Here is a 17,356-nt window from a genome sequence, read left to right on the forward strand (position 1 = left end):
ACAACAAAACAACAACAGCAAAAGAATGGGGCTGGGAAGGTGGCTTAGTGGTAGAGTGCTTGCCTTGCATACATGAGGCCCTGGGTTGGTTCGATTCCTCAGCACCACATAAGCAGAAAAAGCCAGAAGTGGCGCTGTGGCTCAAGTGGTAGAATGCTACCTGAAGAGCTGAGGGTACAGTGCCCAGGCTCAGAGTTCAAGCCCCACGACTGGCCCCTCCAAAAAAATAAATAAATAAATGTCAGTCTCCTGAGTAGCTAGTATTATAGGTGTGAGCCACTGGTGCCTGGCTTGCTGCAAGTTTTATGTTCCAAGAATTTGCACTTCATGAAGACTCTAAATGATTACTGTGATGTTCTAGTTAGTATTATATCAGATGGTGCTAATCTTTTCCTTAAGTTTATCTTTTGTGCGAGTCAAGTACAATGTATCACTCCACATTGGATGTGTTTCCTGTGCACAGGACAATTTGGTTTAGTCATCCTGGTGAGCCAGGTCCAGCCCCTAAGTCTTATTCTAGTTGAAGTATTGTAAGATACTATAACCACTTGTTGCCTGTGAAGCCCTGCTCATTCATACCCATAGGTGGATTTGGTTCAAGTAGCTGTTGATGTAAGTCAAGTACTAGCATGCTGGGTTAAACAAAACATTTTCTAGCAGATTAGAACGTGTGGCTTTCTGGTTAACCAATAACTTCCTTTGTCTGGAAGAAGCCAGTTTTCTTCTTGCCATATATAGGAGTGAGTGACCATGTCAAAGTGTTTCTTACTCTTTTTTTTTTTTTTGCTAGTCCTGGGGCTTGAACTTAGGGCCTGAGCACTGTCCCTGAGCTTTTTGCTCCAAGCTAGCATCTACCACTTGAGCCACAGCACCTCTTCTCTAGCCTTTTTTTTTGGGGGGGGGGGTCAGGTCATGGGGTCTGAACTCTGGGCCTGGGAGCTGTCCCTCAGCTCTTGAGCTCAAGGCTAGCGCTCTACCACTTGAGCCACAGAGCCACTTCTGGTTGTTTTTTTTGTTTGTTTGTTTGTTTATGTGGTGCTGAGGAATTGAACCCAGGGCGTCATGCATGCAAGGCAAGCGCTCTACCACTGAGCCACCTTCCCAGCCCCTCTTCTCTAGCCTTTTCTATTTATGTAGTAAAAAGGAATTGAATCCAGAGCTTCATGCTTGCTATGCAAGCACTCTACCACTAAGCCACATTTCCAGCCTTATTAATCTGTTCTGTGCCTAAATTTCTGGTTTTCAGGGGGTGAAGCCGGCAAGTTTTGACAAAGTAGCAATTCCTGAAGTGAAAGAAATCATTGAAGGTTGCATAAGACAAAACAAAGATGAAAGGTGAGTTGTCCGGTGTTTTGGCTTAAACACAAATTCCCTGCTAAGTGCAGTTTTCATTCTGCACATATTGATGCCTGCCAAGTGCAGTGTTCATTCTGCACAGACTGGTGCCTGCCAAGTGCAGTGCTCATTCTGCACAGACTGATGCCTGCCAAGTGCAGTGCTCATTCTGCACAGACTGGTGCCTGCCAAGTGCAGTGCTCATTCTGCACAGACTGGTGCCTGCCAAGTGCAGTGCTCATTCTGCCCAGACTGGTGCCTGCCAAGTGCAGTGCTCATTCTGCACAGACTAGTGCCTGCCAAGTGCAGTGCTCATTCTGCCCAGACTGATGCCTGCCAAGTGCAGTGCTCATTCTGCACAGACTGGTGCCTGCCAAGTGCAGTGCTCATTCTGCCCAGACTGATGCCTGCCAAGTGCAGTGCTCATTCTGCACAGACTGGTGCCTGCCAAGTGCAGTGCTCATTCTGCCCAGACTGATGCCTGCCAAGTGCAGTGCTCATTCTGCACAGACTGATGCCTATGTTTCTGCTCGCACCGTGGAGCCCCTACCATTGTAGAAGTGAGGCTTAGCGGGTTGAGGTAAGCCAGAACCACCTTAAATGAAGCTTCCGTGAGAGCCGCTTTATAGGCCTTGGTTTCCTGTTCTTACTCCAAAACTGAAGAAGAGCAAAACAGCAAAAGTCCTTTGAGTAAAAAGAGAAGACTTCACCCGAGGCTTGGGAGGAGATCTGGCTCAGACACTGGCACTAACAGGAGTGGCCAGAATCTGATCTGCCATAGAGCTGACTCATCTCCCGTAAGGCAGGGCAAGGGTCCAAAATCTGGTTTTGAAAAATAATCTGCCTTCACCATCCCTGCTTCTGGCCAAAAAAGAAAAAGTATCCAGCCTAATACAAATAGAAATTGTAAATTGACTATAATCTACCCCTGAAAAACGAGAGCAGCCAGGTATATCAACCAAATTAAAGAATTGCTATCTTCATAGCTCTAGTCTCATATTCTTTTCATGACTTTGTTATTTGGAAGAGCTTAATATCATGATCGTAACAACACTTCACTAGGTAGTTTGAGTTTCTGTTTTTATATACACTGCGTCCTTAAAAAAGTAAAAATTCCTTTTACTGCAAACAAAGGAATATTTGTTTTTGGGGATTTATATTATTCTTTGTTTTCTGGATGGAACAGTTTAGTAGATTACTGGTATTTTGAAACTATTTTGTCTAAAGAAAGGTGTTATACAATAGCCTTTCTTGCCTTGTCCACAAATTGAAAAGATTTATAGAGGTAAATAGAGATCTCTCTAGGAGAAGGTGGGAAGCTAGGGAAAAGTTTATTTTGTAGATTTTTCCCGCATTATATCTTGTGCTTGCCTAGTACCTTCTTTTCATATCTCCTTTTTCTTTTTTTTGGCGGATGTGGGGTTTGAACTCTGGGCCTGAGTGCTGTCCCTGTGCTCTTGAGCTCAAGGCAAGTGCTCTACTGCCTGAGACACAGCAGCCACTTCTGGTTTTCTAGTGGTTTATTGGAGATAAGAGTCTCATGGCCTTTCCTGCCCGGGCTGGCTTTGAATTTGAACCTCGATCCTCAGATCTCAGCCTCCTAAGTAGATAGGATTATAGGCGTGAGCCACCAGCATCGGCTCACGTCTACTTTTGATTACATCAATGACAGCTTTAAACCTATGAGTGAGACTCTTAACCTCTTTGAGCCTTTATTTCATAATGACAAGGGGATAGCTCCTTGGGTATTTGTTGTTGTTGCTAGTTAAAAAATGCTGTATAAAGGGTTCAGTGGTACTTTGATACTTTGAAATTTTATGCATCCCTTGTCATAGCCCTAATGAGATTGTATTATTTGATTTTAAAATTATTACTATTACCTCTTACTCATAAAATGGATTATGTCATTGAATAACTTAGGAGTATGACTGTTCAAATCATGTTCAAATAGACTAATGTCTAGACAAATGAGTTACAGGCTTTTCCTTATCTTATACAGTCTTATATAATTAACAACCAGATACATTTGAAAGTTCTTTGTTCAAGGTGCCATGATGAATGCCTATAGTTCTAGCACTTGCGAGGCTGAGGCAGGAGGATTGCCTGAGCTCAGGAGTTTGAGGCCACACTGGCAGCATAGTGAGGCCCTTTCTCAAATAAAATTATCTTTTCTTCTCTCTCTCTCTCTCTCTTGCTCTCTCTTGCTCTCTCTCGCTCTCTCTCACTCTCTCTCGCTCTCTCTGGACAGTCATGGGGATTGAACTCTGGGCCTGGGCGCTGTCCCTCAGCTCGAGGCTAGCCCTCTACCACTTGCCACAGTGCCACTTCTGGTTTTCTGGTAGTTTATTGGAGATAAGAGTTTCACGGCTTTTCCTGCCCAGGCTGGCTTTGAACCATGAACCTCAGATCTCAGCCTCCTGAGTAGCTAGGATTACAGGCATGAGCCACCGGCACCTGGCGAAAATTTTCTTTTCATAGTACTGATACTGTGTTTCTCTTCTCTCTCTTTGGAAGATATTCCATCAAAGATCTTTTGAACCATGCCTTCTTCCAGGAGGAAACAGGGGTACGGGTAGAATTAGCTGAAGAAGACGATGGAGAAAAGATAGCTATTAAGTTATGGCTGCGTATTGAAGATATTAAGAAATTAAAGGGGAAGTACAAAGACAATGAAGCTATTGAATTCTCCTTTGACTTGGAGAGAGATGTGCCAGAAGATGTTGCTCAAGAAATGGTAAATTGACACTAATCAACCATTTAGCAGTTGCTGTACATTTATATATTTCAAAGTCTTTGAGGTTGAATGACTAATAATTTGCATAAGTCTTCAGTTCTAAGGAAAGTTATAATTTTAGTTTGCTTCTTTTGGAGTAGTTTATTTGAGACAGGATCTTCATATATAGCCAGGATGGCTTTGAACTAAAATTTCTCCTTCTTCAGCCTCTCTAGTGCTAGAATTATAGGCATGTGCCACCATTTGCCACTTAAAAGTTGTTTCTATCAGTTAACCTTAGACTCATAATTACAGAAGCCTTATAAAACAATGTGAAGCTATCAACTATTTTTTACTTTGAAAGTTTTCCAGATTAATTGTTAGTAGTTTTTGGTATACTCTCACCTCCGGTATATGTAAAAGATCACTTTTGCTAACAGGATAACCTTTTACCCCTTTACCAAGTTAGGTTTGCTAAAGTGCCTAAAATAGCCAGTTATGCCAGGATGTTCATAGAATATGCCTAGTGTGAACCATACAGCAGTAGTTGCCTGTTAGCGTCAGGTGTAAAAGCAATGCTTGGTGTGTGCGTGCTCCCACATGTGCGCACGTGCCTGTGTTCCTGTCTGCCTGTCATGGGGTTTTGGGTTTTTTTTTTTTTGGTTGGTCGTGGGGCCTGAACTCTGGGCCTGGGCGCTGTCCCTCAGCTCTTCAGCTCAAAGCTAGCGCTCTACCACCTCAGCCACAGCGCCACTTCCAACTTTTTCTGCTTATGTGGTACTGAGGAATCGAACCCAGGGCCTCATGCATGCAAGGCAAGCCCTCTACCACTGAGCCACCTTCCCAGGCCTGGACTATCCCTGTGATTTTGTTCTCTACCACTTGACCCACAGCTATACTTCAGGCTTTGTGTTGGTTAATTGGAGATAAAAATTTCACCGATTTCCTTACCCAGACTGGCTTTGCACCGCATTCCTCAGATCTCAGCCTCCTGACTAGCTAGGATTGCAGGCATGTGCTGTTGGTGCCTGGCACCGTTGGTTATTTTTGTAGTAGGGCCTGGTTTTATGCCCAGGCTAGCCTGTCCTGCAGCCCTCCTATTTGTGCCTCTTGGTATCCCTGGGGATGACAAGCACACACCACTGCCGGCCACTGTGCTTCCCCAGAGCTGGGATTATAGCCATACATGACCCATCCCACTCCGGCTAAGATGGAGTCACCAGCTTTTTATTGGGGCTGACCTTGAACCATAATCCCTTGAGCTCTGCCTCACCGGTGGTTAGGAATACAGGCTTGAGCCACCACTATTCCTGGCACGTACGCACGTGCGCGTGCGCACTCTCTCTCACACACACACACACACACACACACACACACACGTTATTGGTAGTTTGCTTTTTTTATTGCTTGAGTTTTTTGAGTGTGTGCCAGTCTTGGGGCTTGAACCCAGGGTTTGGGTGCTGTTCCTTGAGCCTTTTTGCTAAAAGCTAGTGCTCTGTAACTTGAGCCACAACCCTACTTCAAGATTGTTAGTGGTTAATTGGAGCTAAGTCTCATGGACTTTCCTGCTCAGGCAGACTTTGAACTGAGATCCTCAGATCTCAGCCTCCTGAGTAGCTAGGATTATAGGTGGGGGCCACTGGCACCTGACTTACTGGTTTTTTTTTCTTTTTTTAATTTTTAAAGTAGTTGTACAAAGGAGTTTCAGTTTCACAAGTCGGATTATGAGTACAGTGTATTTTGATTGATGTTACCCTTCAATTCTCCCCATTCTTCCCAGTCCCATCCATACCCTCAAGTTGTATAGATGAACTTTTACATAATGTACATTTAATATAATGACTGTATTTCATCACCCTTAAACACATACACTTGTCACCATTGTTTCAGCTGGATAAGAGGTTGCCTATTGAAAGGACGAAGAGCAGTTAGAATTGTGAACATCCACTGGAGTAGACTCGTAGAATGGCGGCACCCGCAGGGGGGCACCCACCATGGCGGTGGGAAGTGTGTGCCACAGGGCAGCCATAGCAGTGGCCATCACCTCCCCGCTGTCTGTGGTGCCTTTGTTGGTTTCATTGTTCTTTTGATACCCCATTTCTTTCTGTAGGTAGAGTCTGGGTATGTCTGTGAAGGTGATCATAAGACCATGGCTAAAGCTATCAAAGACAGAGTGTCGTTGATTAAGAGGAAACGAGAGCAGCGGCAGCAGGTGCGGGAGGAGCAGGAGAAACGAAGACAGGAAGAGAATGGTCTCCGGCAGCAGGTGGAGCAGCAGTCGAGTGCTTCCCAGACCAGCGCCCAGCAGACCCCTCCTGCTGGCACCGGCGCACCTACGGCCCCCACCACCTCTGCGTCCGTGTCGACGCAAGTAGAGCCTGAAGAACCCGAGGCAGACCAGCATCAACAACTACAGTATCCACAGCCCGGTGTATCTGTGCTGTGTGAGTGTTTGGGGTACAGATGAACATGCTAGTGAATTGTGCTGGGTAGTGTCCTGTTTTGAATGATTAATTCTGTGTATAACTTAAAAATGTATGAAGTGGTTGCTGTCTTCTGTTTTTATTCTCATGCCCATGACCAGTAGAACAGAAGGATGAGACATTGAGGAAACGTCAGTAAGATATGAAATAATCTCAACTGTTATAACATTTTGGGTGTTCATATTTAAGGATTATAATTCTAAAAAGTTTAAAATAAGTGGCAATTAATGAAGAACGAACAAGTTAGCTACTTCAGGTTATTCCTACTAACCTAGTTTGGTTCTTGTAGCAAAGGTAAATGGTAAATCGACTAAACATTAATGAGATCAAGAGTTATTAAATTAACTGCTTAATACCAGGTCACAAGTCTTCCTAAGCAAACTTTTGAAAGCTAGATTAAAGTTAAGATTTCCTTACAGGGGCTGGGAAGGTGGCTCAGTGGTAGGGCACTTGCCTTGCATGCCTGAGGCCCTGGGTTCGATTCCTCAGCACCACATAAGCAAAAAGAAAAAAGCAGGAAGTGGTGCTGTGGCTCAAGTGGTAGAGCGCTAGTCTTGAGCTGAAGAGCTGAGGGACAGCACCCAGGCCAGAGTTCAGGCCCCTCGACCAGATCCCCCCCCCCAAAAAAAGATTTCCTTACAATATTCCCCCCCTTTTTTTCAGATGATACTAAATTTTAATTATTTAGTTGTTTTTGGCCAGTCCTAGGACTTGAACTCAGGGCCTGGATGCTGTCCCTGAACTTCTTTTGCTCATGGCTAGCACTCTACCACTTGAACCACAAAGCCACTTCTGCCTTTTCTGTGTATGTGGTACTGAGGAATCAAACCCAGGTTTCATGCATGCTAGGCAAGCACTCTTACCACTAAGCCACCTTCCCAGCTCTGTGAATTTTTTTAAGTTTAAAACTTCTCCCCTATGCCAGGCGCCAGTGGCTCACGCCTGTCATCCTAGCTACTCAGGAGGCTGAGATCTGAGGATCACAGTTCAAAGTTAGCCCAGGCAAGGAAGTCTGAGACTCTTATCTCCAGTTAACCACTCAGAAAACCAGAAGTGGTGCTGTAGCTCAAGTGGAAGAGCCTCAGCCTTAAGCTGAAGAGCTCGGGGACAGTGCCCACGCCCAGAGTGCAAGCTCCACAACCAACCAAAAAACCCCAAAACTTCTCCCCTATATGATTTCCTTATTTAAATATAGACAGTTAATAAGATAGATCTCCATTCTTTTTTTAAAAAAATTTAGTTTATTTTGTGCAAAGAAGTCAGTTAACCCTGATGTAAAGTGGTTAGGAAAATGTCAGCTTCCTTTATGATCATTCTCATCCCCTCCCATGGTTGGGTTCTTCTCCAGCGGATGGGACCATTGACAGTGGTCAGGGATCGTCCATCTTCACGGAATCTCGAGTGAGCAGCCAGCAGACAGTGTCATTTGGCTCCCAGCATGAGCAGGCACACTCAGCAGGTGCAGTTCCAGGGCACACAGCTTCTCCTGTGCAAGCACAGTCACAGACCCACGGGGTCTATCCACCCACAAGCATGGTGAGTAGATGCACAGCACACTCTGGTAATGAGACTCCCAAGTAGAAAATAGAGGCAAATGGTATGCAGTCAGCCCTCTGGATTTGTGGGCTCAACAGTGGTAAATTCAAACACTAAAATGCTAAAGAAAAAAAAGTCTGTTTTGACACAGCATTTACACTGAATATCATCAGCAATGTGAAGAGGCTTCGGGGTTCACAGGAAGATGTTTGTAGGTTCGGTGGGAACATTGCCCCACTTTTTTTGAGACCTGGGCACCTTGCAGGTTCTGGTATGGTAGGGGCACTTGGAACCACTCAGCCCCCGTAGACACTGAGGGGCGGCTGTGTCCGCAGGGCAGCAGACGCTGTGCAGCCGGAGTGTCGACACGGCAGTGTGTGAGAAGCAGCTGAGTGCTGAGCTGCCCACGTGAGGCGGCTATGCCCAGGTGTAGACAGAGTTTTCCACACTGCACAGGGAAACTGTTCAAAGGACCATCAACTAGACATGCAGATAATTTGGGGGTGGGGCAAGGAGAGTTTTCTTTAAAAGCTTATTTAAATAATAAGTGTTTTCTGTAAGATTTCATATCTTATAAAGAGACAGGTAAGCCTTTGAACCATTCCAGAATGTTGCATGTCAATATAGTGAAGGACCCTGTATTTGTATGACCATTTCCTTCAGCGCTTGTATTGAGTTTGATCATCAGTTGCTATGCGTGTTTTTGCCTTTAAAGTCTGTGTTGAACAGAGGTTCCTTCCCCAGTATACGTTCATTTGCTGTTCCCTTTATTTGGTATCTGTTTTATTACTGATTATTTTTGGAGCTAGTTTGCAGAAGTCATTTCAAAACTATTTGCTGGTCTGTGTATAGATGTATACATATGCATTATTACTCCCTTTGCTTGTCATGAGAATGTTAGAGAGGTTGGTCATCAAATAATAGACCTCGTTTTCACTAGCTGATTCCAAAATACACCAGAGGCCTCAGAAAGGACATGGTGATAGTAGCTAGTCATTTTATAGCACTTGTCTTGGGTACTGAGCTCTTTACGTAGACTGATTCTTTTTCACTTCACGAGGCTTTTACTCTGAATGTTATGGATTCTTGTTTCTCATTAAAGGAAAATCTTTTCTCTGAGAATACTTTTGCTTGCTCTGGTCTTCTGTGCTTGAAATAGAAGATATTTGTTTCAAGTCCATTGCTCAGTCCTGCTTTGGCTAGGTCTTCGGATGAATGGCTGTAGTAACACAAAGAAACCCACTAACACACTACTTTTTTTTTTTTTTTAACTGTCTAACCTTCAAGGGCACTCAGAGAGCCAAATTGCTTTATAATGACTACACAGAAGGTCTGTTCCTGTGTTTTGGCAAATATTACTTGTCAGCATTTCTTAACCAGTTTCTATCTTTGTTCTAATAGATTTTTTTCTTTTCCCCTGAAACATGAAATTAGATTTTCAGACTATGATTTCTTACTCTTGACTTCCCTCATTACAGGGTTACAAATATTGATCTCTTCTATATTGATCACTTATGAGGGCATTACATGCTTGAACCACTAACATAGCTACCTTTAGCAGGTATTCTCAAAGCAGGTGGAACTCTTATCTTTTAATGACAGTATTCTGTGGAGGTATTTTGAAGAATTAAGGAAGTTTATAATTGTTCTTATGCTAGAAAGGATTCACCAAGGCTTACAATGATACATAAAACTTGTAACTGACATTTTAAAAATTAGAGAAAGAAACTAGGGCTAAAAAAATGGAAACAGTAAAGTATCATGATGATACATAGTGGTACTTGGGCATAGGGCCTTCTTTGCAGCCAGTTTGGGAAAAGGAAACAAACATAACTCAGGCAGCCTTTCTCAGACCCGCTGTTCACAGGCAGCAGCAAACACTTTCTTTTGAGCTTAAGACTAGTAAATCTAAGTTTAATTTCAGCTATCCTAGGAAAACACTGAAGGTGTTTAGCAAGAGTAAAAAATATTTCCTATATCCTGTTGTAAATTTCTTCAGGAATGCTGTACTTTTTCCTTAGTAGATAATGATTTTTACTTTTGCAGCAAAAGATTGGCAAGAGTACTAAAATACTGTAAGCTAACCACTTTTTACTCTGATGCATTCTAAAATAGAAATAAGAATCCTTTCCTCAAGTTTCCACAGTTCTTGCAAAATGATCTCTTAAAATCTCCCCAATCTTGTAATATACTATACTTCAACCTAATAGAATTCATTCCTCTTTAATCTTGCTAAGTTTACAGAAACTGTAAACCGATACTCATCATTTTCTCTATCTGCTACTTTCAGTCTTACTATTCACACACTTGTAATGGTGGGTGTTTCAGAATATTCAGGAATTGTGGGAAACACTGGAGTAGGGAGGATAGTTGAGATCTGTCCAGGTGCTTTGGGGGTCAGGGTGTGGGGTGGGGAGGATGGGACATTTCTTCATGCTCACTGCCCTGTTACCACTGTGTATTGTGTTGTTCTGTTTTCACGTGTGTTTGTTTTCTGTTTAGCCTCGTCGTGGCCATAGCATGTCGCTTTGTGTTCCCCATCTCTGTGCTGTTCCTTCTCTGTCCTGCGTCCCTCCCAGCGTTCCTTCCCCCCCACCATCAGTGCTAGCTGCGCCTCCTTCTCCTCCCCTCCTTCGGACTGCCCCTGAGGAAAGTTTTGCCGAAAAGCTCTCTAGAGCCCTGGAGAGTGTCCTGCCCATGCACTCTGCCTCTCAGCGCAAGCACCGACGCTCCAGCCTGCCCTCCCTCTTTGTCACTACTGTATGTAACTCAGTTATTACCCGCAAATACATCCAGGCACCAAGACTCGATAGAGAAATTGAACGTAGAGCAAGATGAAACTATTAACTTGAATATGTGCTTTAGAATAATCATTATTCCTATAGGAAATATTTTGTAATCAGGGTCTTAAGGAGAATAAAAATCAAGGAGGTAATAAGAAGGAATACTTACAGTCTTATAGTGTGCACGTATCAACATATACCCAATAAAATTTAGCTTTTATCAAAAAAATTTTTAGCTTTTATTATATTATCCTCCACACACAAAGTTTTTGTATTTTCATGTCATAGCAAAAGGCATTTATATTGTTTAACTTTACAACTGATTATTGGCATAACCAACAAAACAACTATCAAACATTACCCAAATGTTTTGGTTTCCTCCTTAGTTTATTTTTAAGGGATAGTATTGAAGCTTAATGAGTGTTCCCTCCCCCCTTTTTTTTTGGCCAGTCTTGGGGCTTGAACTCTGGGCCTGGGCGCTGTCCCTGAGCTCTTTTTCACTCAAGGCTAGCACTCTACCACTTGAGCCATGGTGCCACTTCAGGCTTTTTCTATGATTAAGAGTCTCACAGACTTTCCTGCCTCAGTCTGTTTTTTTTACCCTAGTAAAGAACAATTGAAGAGTGAAAGTTGACTTGAATGTAACCATTCATGTAAAATAATCCTTCAAACTACAAGTTGCAAAATGTTTCCTCATAGGATGTATTTTTTTCTTGAGTTGAGTAGGATGGGGCCTGGATGCTAATTTTATTTAGTATATATGACTTTCTTTGGCTCCATTAATGTCTGTGATTTTCTTCTAATTGCGTTAAGTTCTGTGGGACCTTGCTACTGCTTTTCCAGACAGAATAACTTAATAACCCCAACTAGCAGTCCTATAACCTTCAGTTTTTTTTTTTTTAAATTAAGATGATTATATAATGTTACATAGATTTAGGACATATCTTGAATAAACAGTCAGTAAAATGAATGTTCTGATTTGAAATAGAAATTCTTTTTTAGCCATTTTGAATATTTGAATCACTTTGCTTATGAGATGGGCATCTTCTCTAATCCGAATGGAGCTGATCTCCTTAAAAGGAGTCATGCATTGCTGTAGTGTGTATTGTGTTTGATGAGCTAGGATTCTACATTTAATCTTACATCAGAAATTGCTTCTAGAAACAAAATGTACTCCTAAATTAAATGGGCTGATCCTTTTATTATCCATTTCACCTGATTTAGAGACTTGATACCAGGTCAGTAAATTCATGGCCTTTAGTCCTAATCATTTCTCAAAAAAGTCAATTTTTGGTGATTGGCATCTTTAACCTGTTTTATGTACCAGTAAAGCTGTTTTATTTTTCCCACAGTAATGAAATATCTTTGAGATATGAGGAAGATAAATTATCTTTCTGTTGTTTTTGGTTAATTTGGAGGCAGAGTATAGCTATGTGGCCCAGGCTAGCCTGGCCCTCAGAATCCTCCTGCCTAGCCTGCAGAATGCTGGGATTACAGGTGTGTACCTACCTACTAGGTTCATGTGTCTTTATAAACCACCAAAGAGCTCCTCCGATTTCTAGTATTGGGGTTTGAACTCCAGGCCAGTGTTAGCAAGGCAAATGCTCTACCACGTGAGCCCCACTTCCAGCCCCCTGATTTCCGTTTAGAAGACATATTATTAGTGAATGAAAAATAACCCATTTAACAGCACAGGATAGTAAGAATGTAAGAAACTTAGCACTGAAAAGTATTTTTACCCTTTAAAAAATACATTATTACCCGTTAACATTTGTTTTTCTTTCACATGTCTTAAGAGCAGACATTAATTTTAGGTAAAATGGAATAAGCACTTAGGAAGTTTAGTCTTCTTTCCCTTTGAGTCAGGAAAGTTGCAGAAAAGCAGCTCTTATCTGATGCAAAGAGTCCCACAGACTGATTTATTGGCCCTGGATGTATTTAATGGGTTTTTGATTTTGCACATAATTTCCAGAAGCCTCGTTACTTCCTTATTAGAGTTGGTGTAACCGTTTCACAGGGTTACACAGAACTGTCCAGTTGTGCATGTCTGTTGTAATTTCACATATGAATGTATGAATTACTTGTCTTATTCATGTTGATACAGCCTCAGTCCGTGGCGCATCCGTGTGGGGGGACCCCAACATACCCAGAGTCACAGATATTTTTCCCAACTATTCATGAACGTCCAGTTTCTTTTTCACCACCTCCCACCTCTTCACCGAAAGTAGCCATTTCCCAGCGGCGTAAGAGCACCTCCTTCCTGGAAGCCCAAACTCGCCACTTCCAGCCCCTGCTGAGGACAGCTGGCCAGACTCTCCTTCCACCTGGTGGCAGCCCGCCTAACTGGACACCAGAGGCTGTGGTTATGTTGGGTGCCGCAGCCGGCAGAGTCCCTGGAGAGCTGTGTGAGTTACAGGTCGTCCCCGCCTTTGAGCCAGCTCCAGCATACAGTGACTACAGACCAGGCCTGGTGCTACCAGAAGATGCTCACTATTTCATTCCTCAGGAAACAGTGTATCTAGCCGGGGTCCATTATCAGGCCCAGATGGCAGAACAGTATGAGGGCTTCTCCTACAGCTCACCAGTGCTTTCAACTCCTGTGAAACAGATTCCCGAGCAGAAGCCAGTGCAAGGGGGGCCCACCCTAAATTCCGTCTTTGACTTTCCATCGGGGCAGGCTTTCCTGGTAGGACACGTTCAGAATTTGAGGTTAGAGTCTGCGTTGAACTCAGCATCTCCCCTCTCTAGTTCTTCTGCACCTAACAGCACAGACGCTGCACGTCTAAAATTCCACCCTGTCTTTATTCCTCATTCTGCACCAGCTGTGCTCACTCAGAGCTCTGAGGGCAGAAGCAACTGTGTATTCGAATTTCACGCCCAAACACCAAGCTCCTCTTCGGGAGAAGGAGGTGGGATTTTACCTCAACGTGTCTACCAAAATTTCCAGGCTGCAGTGGACTCGGGACAGGAAGACACACCTTCTCAGTCGGTGGGGTCACACAGCCACCTGCAGCCCGGGACCGAGCAGCGGGGCCACCCTGTCCCCGAGCTGACCATTTCTATGGAAGAGCCTACTGGACAGAACTGGCCGATAGGGAGCCCAGAATACTCCAGTGACTCTTCACAAATCACTTCTTCAGACCCCAGTGATTTTCAGTCACCTCCCCCTACAGGAGGGGCTGCTGCACCTTTGGGCTCGGACGTCTCATTATCCTTTATCCGTCTGCCTCAGACAATGTTTCAGGAGCCCCCGCTTCTCTTCTGTTTCCCCCAAGGAACCACATCGCAGCAGGTCTTTCCTGCCTCGTTTCCCTCAGGAGGATCTGCACCCCACCCACAGGTTATAGGAAAACTTCTGCAGTTCTCTTAAACTACCCTACTGTGCACCGTTGCATTCCCTGAATTGGGGTTTTCTGAAGGATAGTTTCTCTATCTTTTGGAGGTCATAACTTCTTTGTACCTAAGAACAAACTATGAAGGCAGCAGCTACCTGATTGGCTTGCTAAACAGTCAGTCATCCTCAGTGACTGCTCTCCCTTGTAAATGGAATTTTCAATTAGTAGTGAAAATGTAGTTGCCTTTAACGTAAGGTTGATTTAGCATTGGTTATTTATAAGGTTATACTAAAGTAAAATACTCTAAACAATGTTATTATTTTTTAAAAATACACAAAAAAGTAACTATAAGATGAAAATGGAGAAGTGAAAACTCTTTGGAATGCTAGTTAAAAGCACAGATTTTTTCATTAGTATTGAGGATGTAAGTGACAGGTGGACTTATTAACAAATGAATGCCATTTTGAAATGGTATCAAAACAAATTACTATGTTTTAAACGCCTAGATAATTTAGAAAATTAAGGGCTGATTCTGATTTTAGTGTTAAGTTAGAATCTAGATGGTGGGTCTTTTTACTTTTTTGCTTGAAGAATTTAAAATACTCAAGTCAGGAAGAGTAGATGTCTCAGGCTGTGCTGTCTCAGATTTTAGTTGTGTGTATGCGTATGTACTCAGGATGTAGATAACGCCAAAGGGAAGGGACTCAGGATTAAAGAAATGAGGCCTATTTCATACATTCTTTTGACATGTGTCAAGTGTATGTGTAGTCTACACAAGAGACTACACAATTGGATATCATTTGAATTTTCCATACATTTTATTTTTTATAAAGTACTATATACTATACCTGCTTTCTTCCCCTATTCTCCCCCAGCAAAGGCATAAGCAACTCCAAAAATGTACCTAGACTATCAGATTAGTATTTGGAAGCAAAAAAGAGAAAAGATCCTGAAACTTGACTGCCTCGGCATTCTGCAAACCCCCATGAGCTGTCAAATTGTCAACCCCTACTGTGCTTGCTCAGGCATTCTTGAAGCTTTCCAAAGTAAAATTTCAAGTGCAGACTCTTAAGCTGCCGTGGAAGGTGATACATTCACATAAGCTTTCAAGAACCTTTTCCAAATTGAAATGGAACAACAAAGATGTGGCCTTTCATGTCCTCTTTCTAAATGTCTATCTGGTCCTACGTGCGTGTCACCCTTGCTCATTTATTTCAATTCCCATGTCTTTGTAGTTGGAGCCCTGTGGATGTTCTGGGTTGGATCAGGGTCTCCTGCGCATCGCAGAGCGTTTAGCAGCCCCCTGGCCTCTGCCCACCAGTGGTTAGCAGCGGCAGCCCTCTCCAGTAGTGACGGGCAGAAATGGCTCTAGCTGCTGCCACCTGTCCCCTGCCAACAGCCATTGCTGTGCGTTATTAGGAAATGGATTATACCTGATTGGCTGTTTCTGATTTTAAAAACATTCCCTGTGGCACTAACAAGGTATAGAACCAAGATGGCATCCTCAAATACTCTTTCTCCTTAAACGTTCAGATTAAATTTTGTTTTCTGCATTGATAACTTTATTACTGTTGTAATGGTTTTATTGTGGATCTGACAGGCTAAAATGAGAGTCTGAGCTGTGGTAGGTTACGTTTAACTACCAGCTGATTTCCAAAATGGGTTGAGATAAGATATGTGCTATGTTCTTGATGTGAACTTCTTCTCACAAAGCTACCCCAAGGCCCCAAGGATGTCCCCCATAACATCCTCAGTCAAGTTAATGTGTCACTTTGGTTAAGCAAACATCTCAGGAGCTTGAGTGTTGCAAGAAACCTGACCTGCACGCCCTCCCCTTACGTTTTGCTCCAGTGTGTGTCTGTTTTTTGCCTTTAGGCACAGGGACAGAGCCAGAGCCAGCCGTCCTCAAGTGGCTTGACAGGGGCTCCATCTTCCCAAACCACCCAGCATCCTCCTCAGGTAAGAGGTGCCTTGCTGCTTCTTACACATGTCTGTCTTTTGTTAGATTTATTTATTTATTTTTTAAACGTCGGTCATGGGGCTTGAACTCTGGGCTTGGGTGCTGTCCCTCAGCTCTTCAGCTCCAGGTGAGCTGAGTGCTCTACCACTTGAGCCACAGCTTTACTTTCTATATCTGTCTTTTGTAAGTAACATTGCTGGTGCAGTTCACTAGGTTTTTTGAAAAGGAAGTAAATACTTCTTTTAATTAACAAGCATTGAATAAAACCTAAGGATCAACTCCAGCAGGGTGATGGTTTAGGAACACCATATCCTGGGAATGCTGTAAACGTAGGTGCTAGTGTTGTTTCCATTTTACTGATGTGAAAGCAGAGACCTGGAGATGGTTGAGTAACTTAAAGTTTGCAAGAGGTGCACATAGTTTGAATCTGCACGTGCTGTGACTCCACAACTCACCATTTAAACTACTTAACACAATCCAATTAGGTCCCCTGTTCCCTGAGCCATGGGGGGATATTGGGAAGGCTTTATGGCAGGTGGGGTTTGGAAGAGTTATTTGGCTAGGGTATCTCAATGTCTTTGCAAACACCTGCTGTTGTGGTGAGAGCAACATTGGGTTAGTAAATCTAATGGTGGCTCAAGGTTTGAACAAGGGCTTACGTCTGAGGAAAATTCTGTGAGGGGATTTGGGAGTGGAGGGTTTGACTTAAGGGAATTGGTGAATTTGTGTTTTTGCATGACTTACTGAAATTATAATTTACAGATATTGGAGGCTTTACTTAAGTAAATTAATGCTGATTTGAAGTGAAACAGAATTACTGGCTGAGCCTGGGTGGTACATATCTGTAATCCCAGCTACTCGAGAAGCAGAGGGCAGAAGGGTCACTTTTTAAGACCCAGGAGTGCAAGACGAGCCCAAGCAACATAGCAAATTCTTGTATCAAAGCATCCAAATCAGTGTTTCCCTCTTGCAACAGGGAGTTCAGCAGACAGCCCCTCCTCAGCAGGCTGTGCAGTATACACTTGCGCATGTGGTCCCCTCCAGCGATGCTGCTCCCGCCCAGCCCACGGGTCAGCCTCCAGCTCCAGCGTCCGCTGGAAAACAGGTACACGCTACATTGCTGAAGCACATCCTCTGTAAGACTCCGCCTCCTCTCCTGATAGTGAAGCGTCTGCTGAAGTTGCTCAGTCTACTGTGATAGGAAAGCAAAA

The 17,356-nt window shown here is 43.3% G+C and overlaps 1 protein-coding gene across 1 annotated transcript in view; it reads left to right on the forward strand.

Moving 5' to 3' along the window:
- The window catches only part of LOC122102922 (serine/threonine-protein kinase WNK1-like), a gene marked incomplete at its 3' end in the record, with an annotated part of 33,111 nt that extends 15,861 nt beyond the window's left edge, over positions 1-17,250 (forward strand). Inside the window, 11 exon segments of the mRNA XM_042673541.1 lie at positions 1,247-1,335; positions 3,850-4,069; positions 6,159-6,492; positions 7,880-8,067; positions 10,570-10,602; positions 10,604-10,651; positions 10,653-10,709; positions 10,711-10,827; positions 12,955-14,190; positions 16,061-16,144; positions 17,122-17,250. Coding sequence (XP_042529475.1) covers positions 1,247-1,335; positions 3,850-4,069; positions 6,159-6,492; positions 7,880-8,067; positions 10,570-10,602; positions 10,604-10,651; positions 10,653-10,709; positions 10,711-10,827; positions 12,955-14,190; positions 16,061-16,144; positions 17,122-17,250 — 2,535 coding nt within the window.
- Between the last annotated feature and the right edge of the window lie 106 nt (positions 17,251-17,356).

The sequence above is a fragment of the Dipodomys spectabilis genome, unplaced genomic scaffold, assembly GCF_019054845.1.
Source record: "Dipodomys spectabilis isolate Male_0828 unplaced genomic scaffold, ASM1905484v1 ptg001012l, whole genome shotgun sequence".
Taxonomy (NCBI): Eukaryota; Metazoa; Chordata; class Mammalia; order Rodentia; family Heteromyidae; genus Dipodomys; species Dipodomys spectabilis.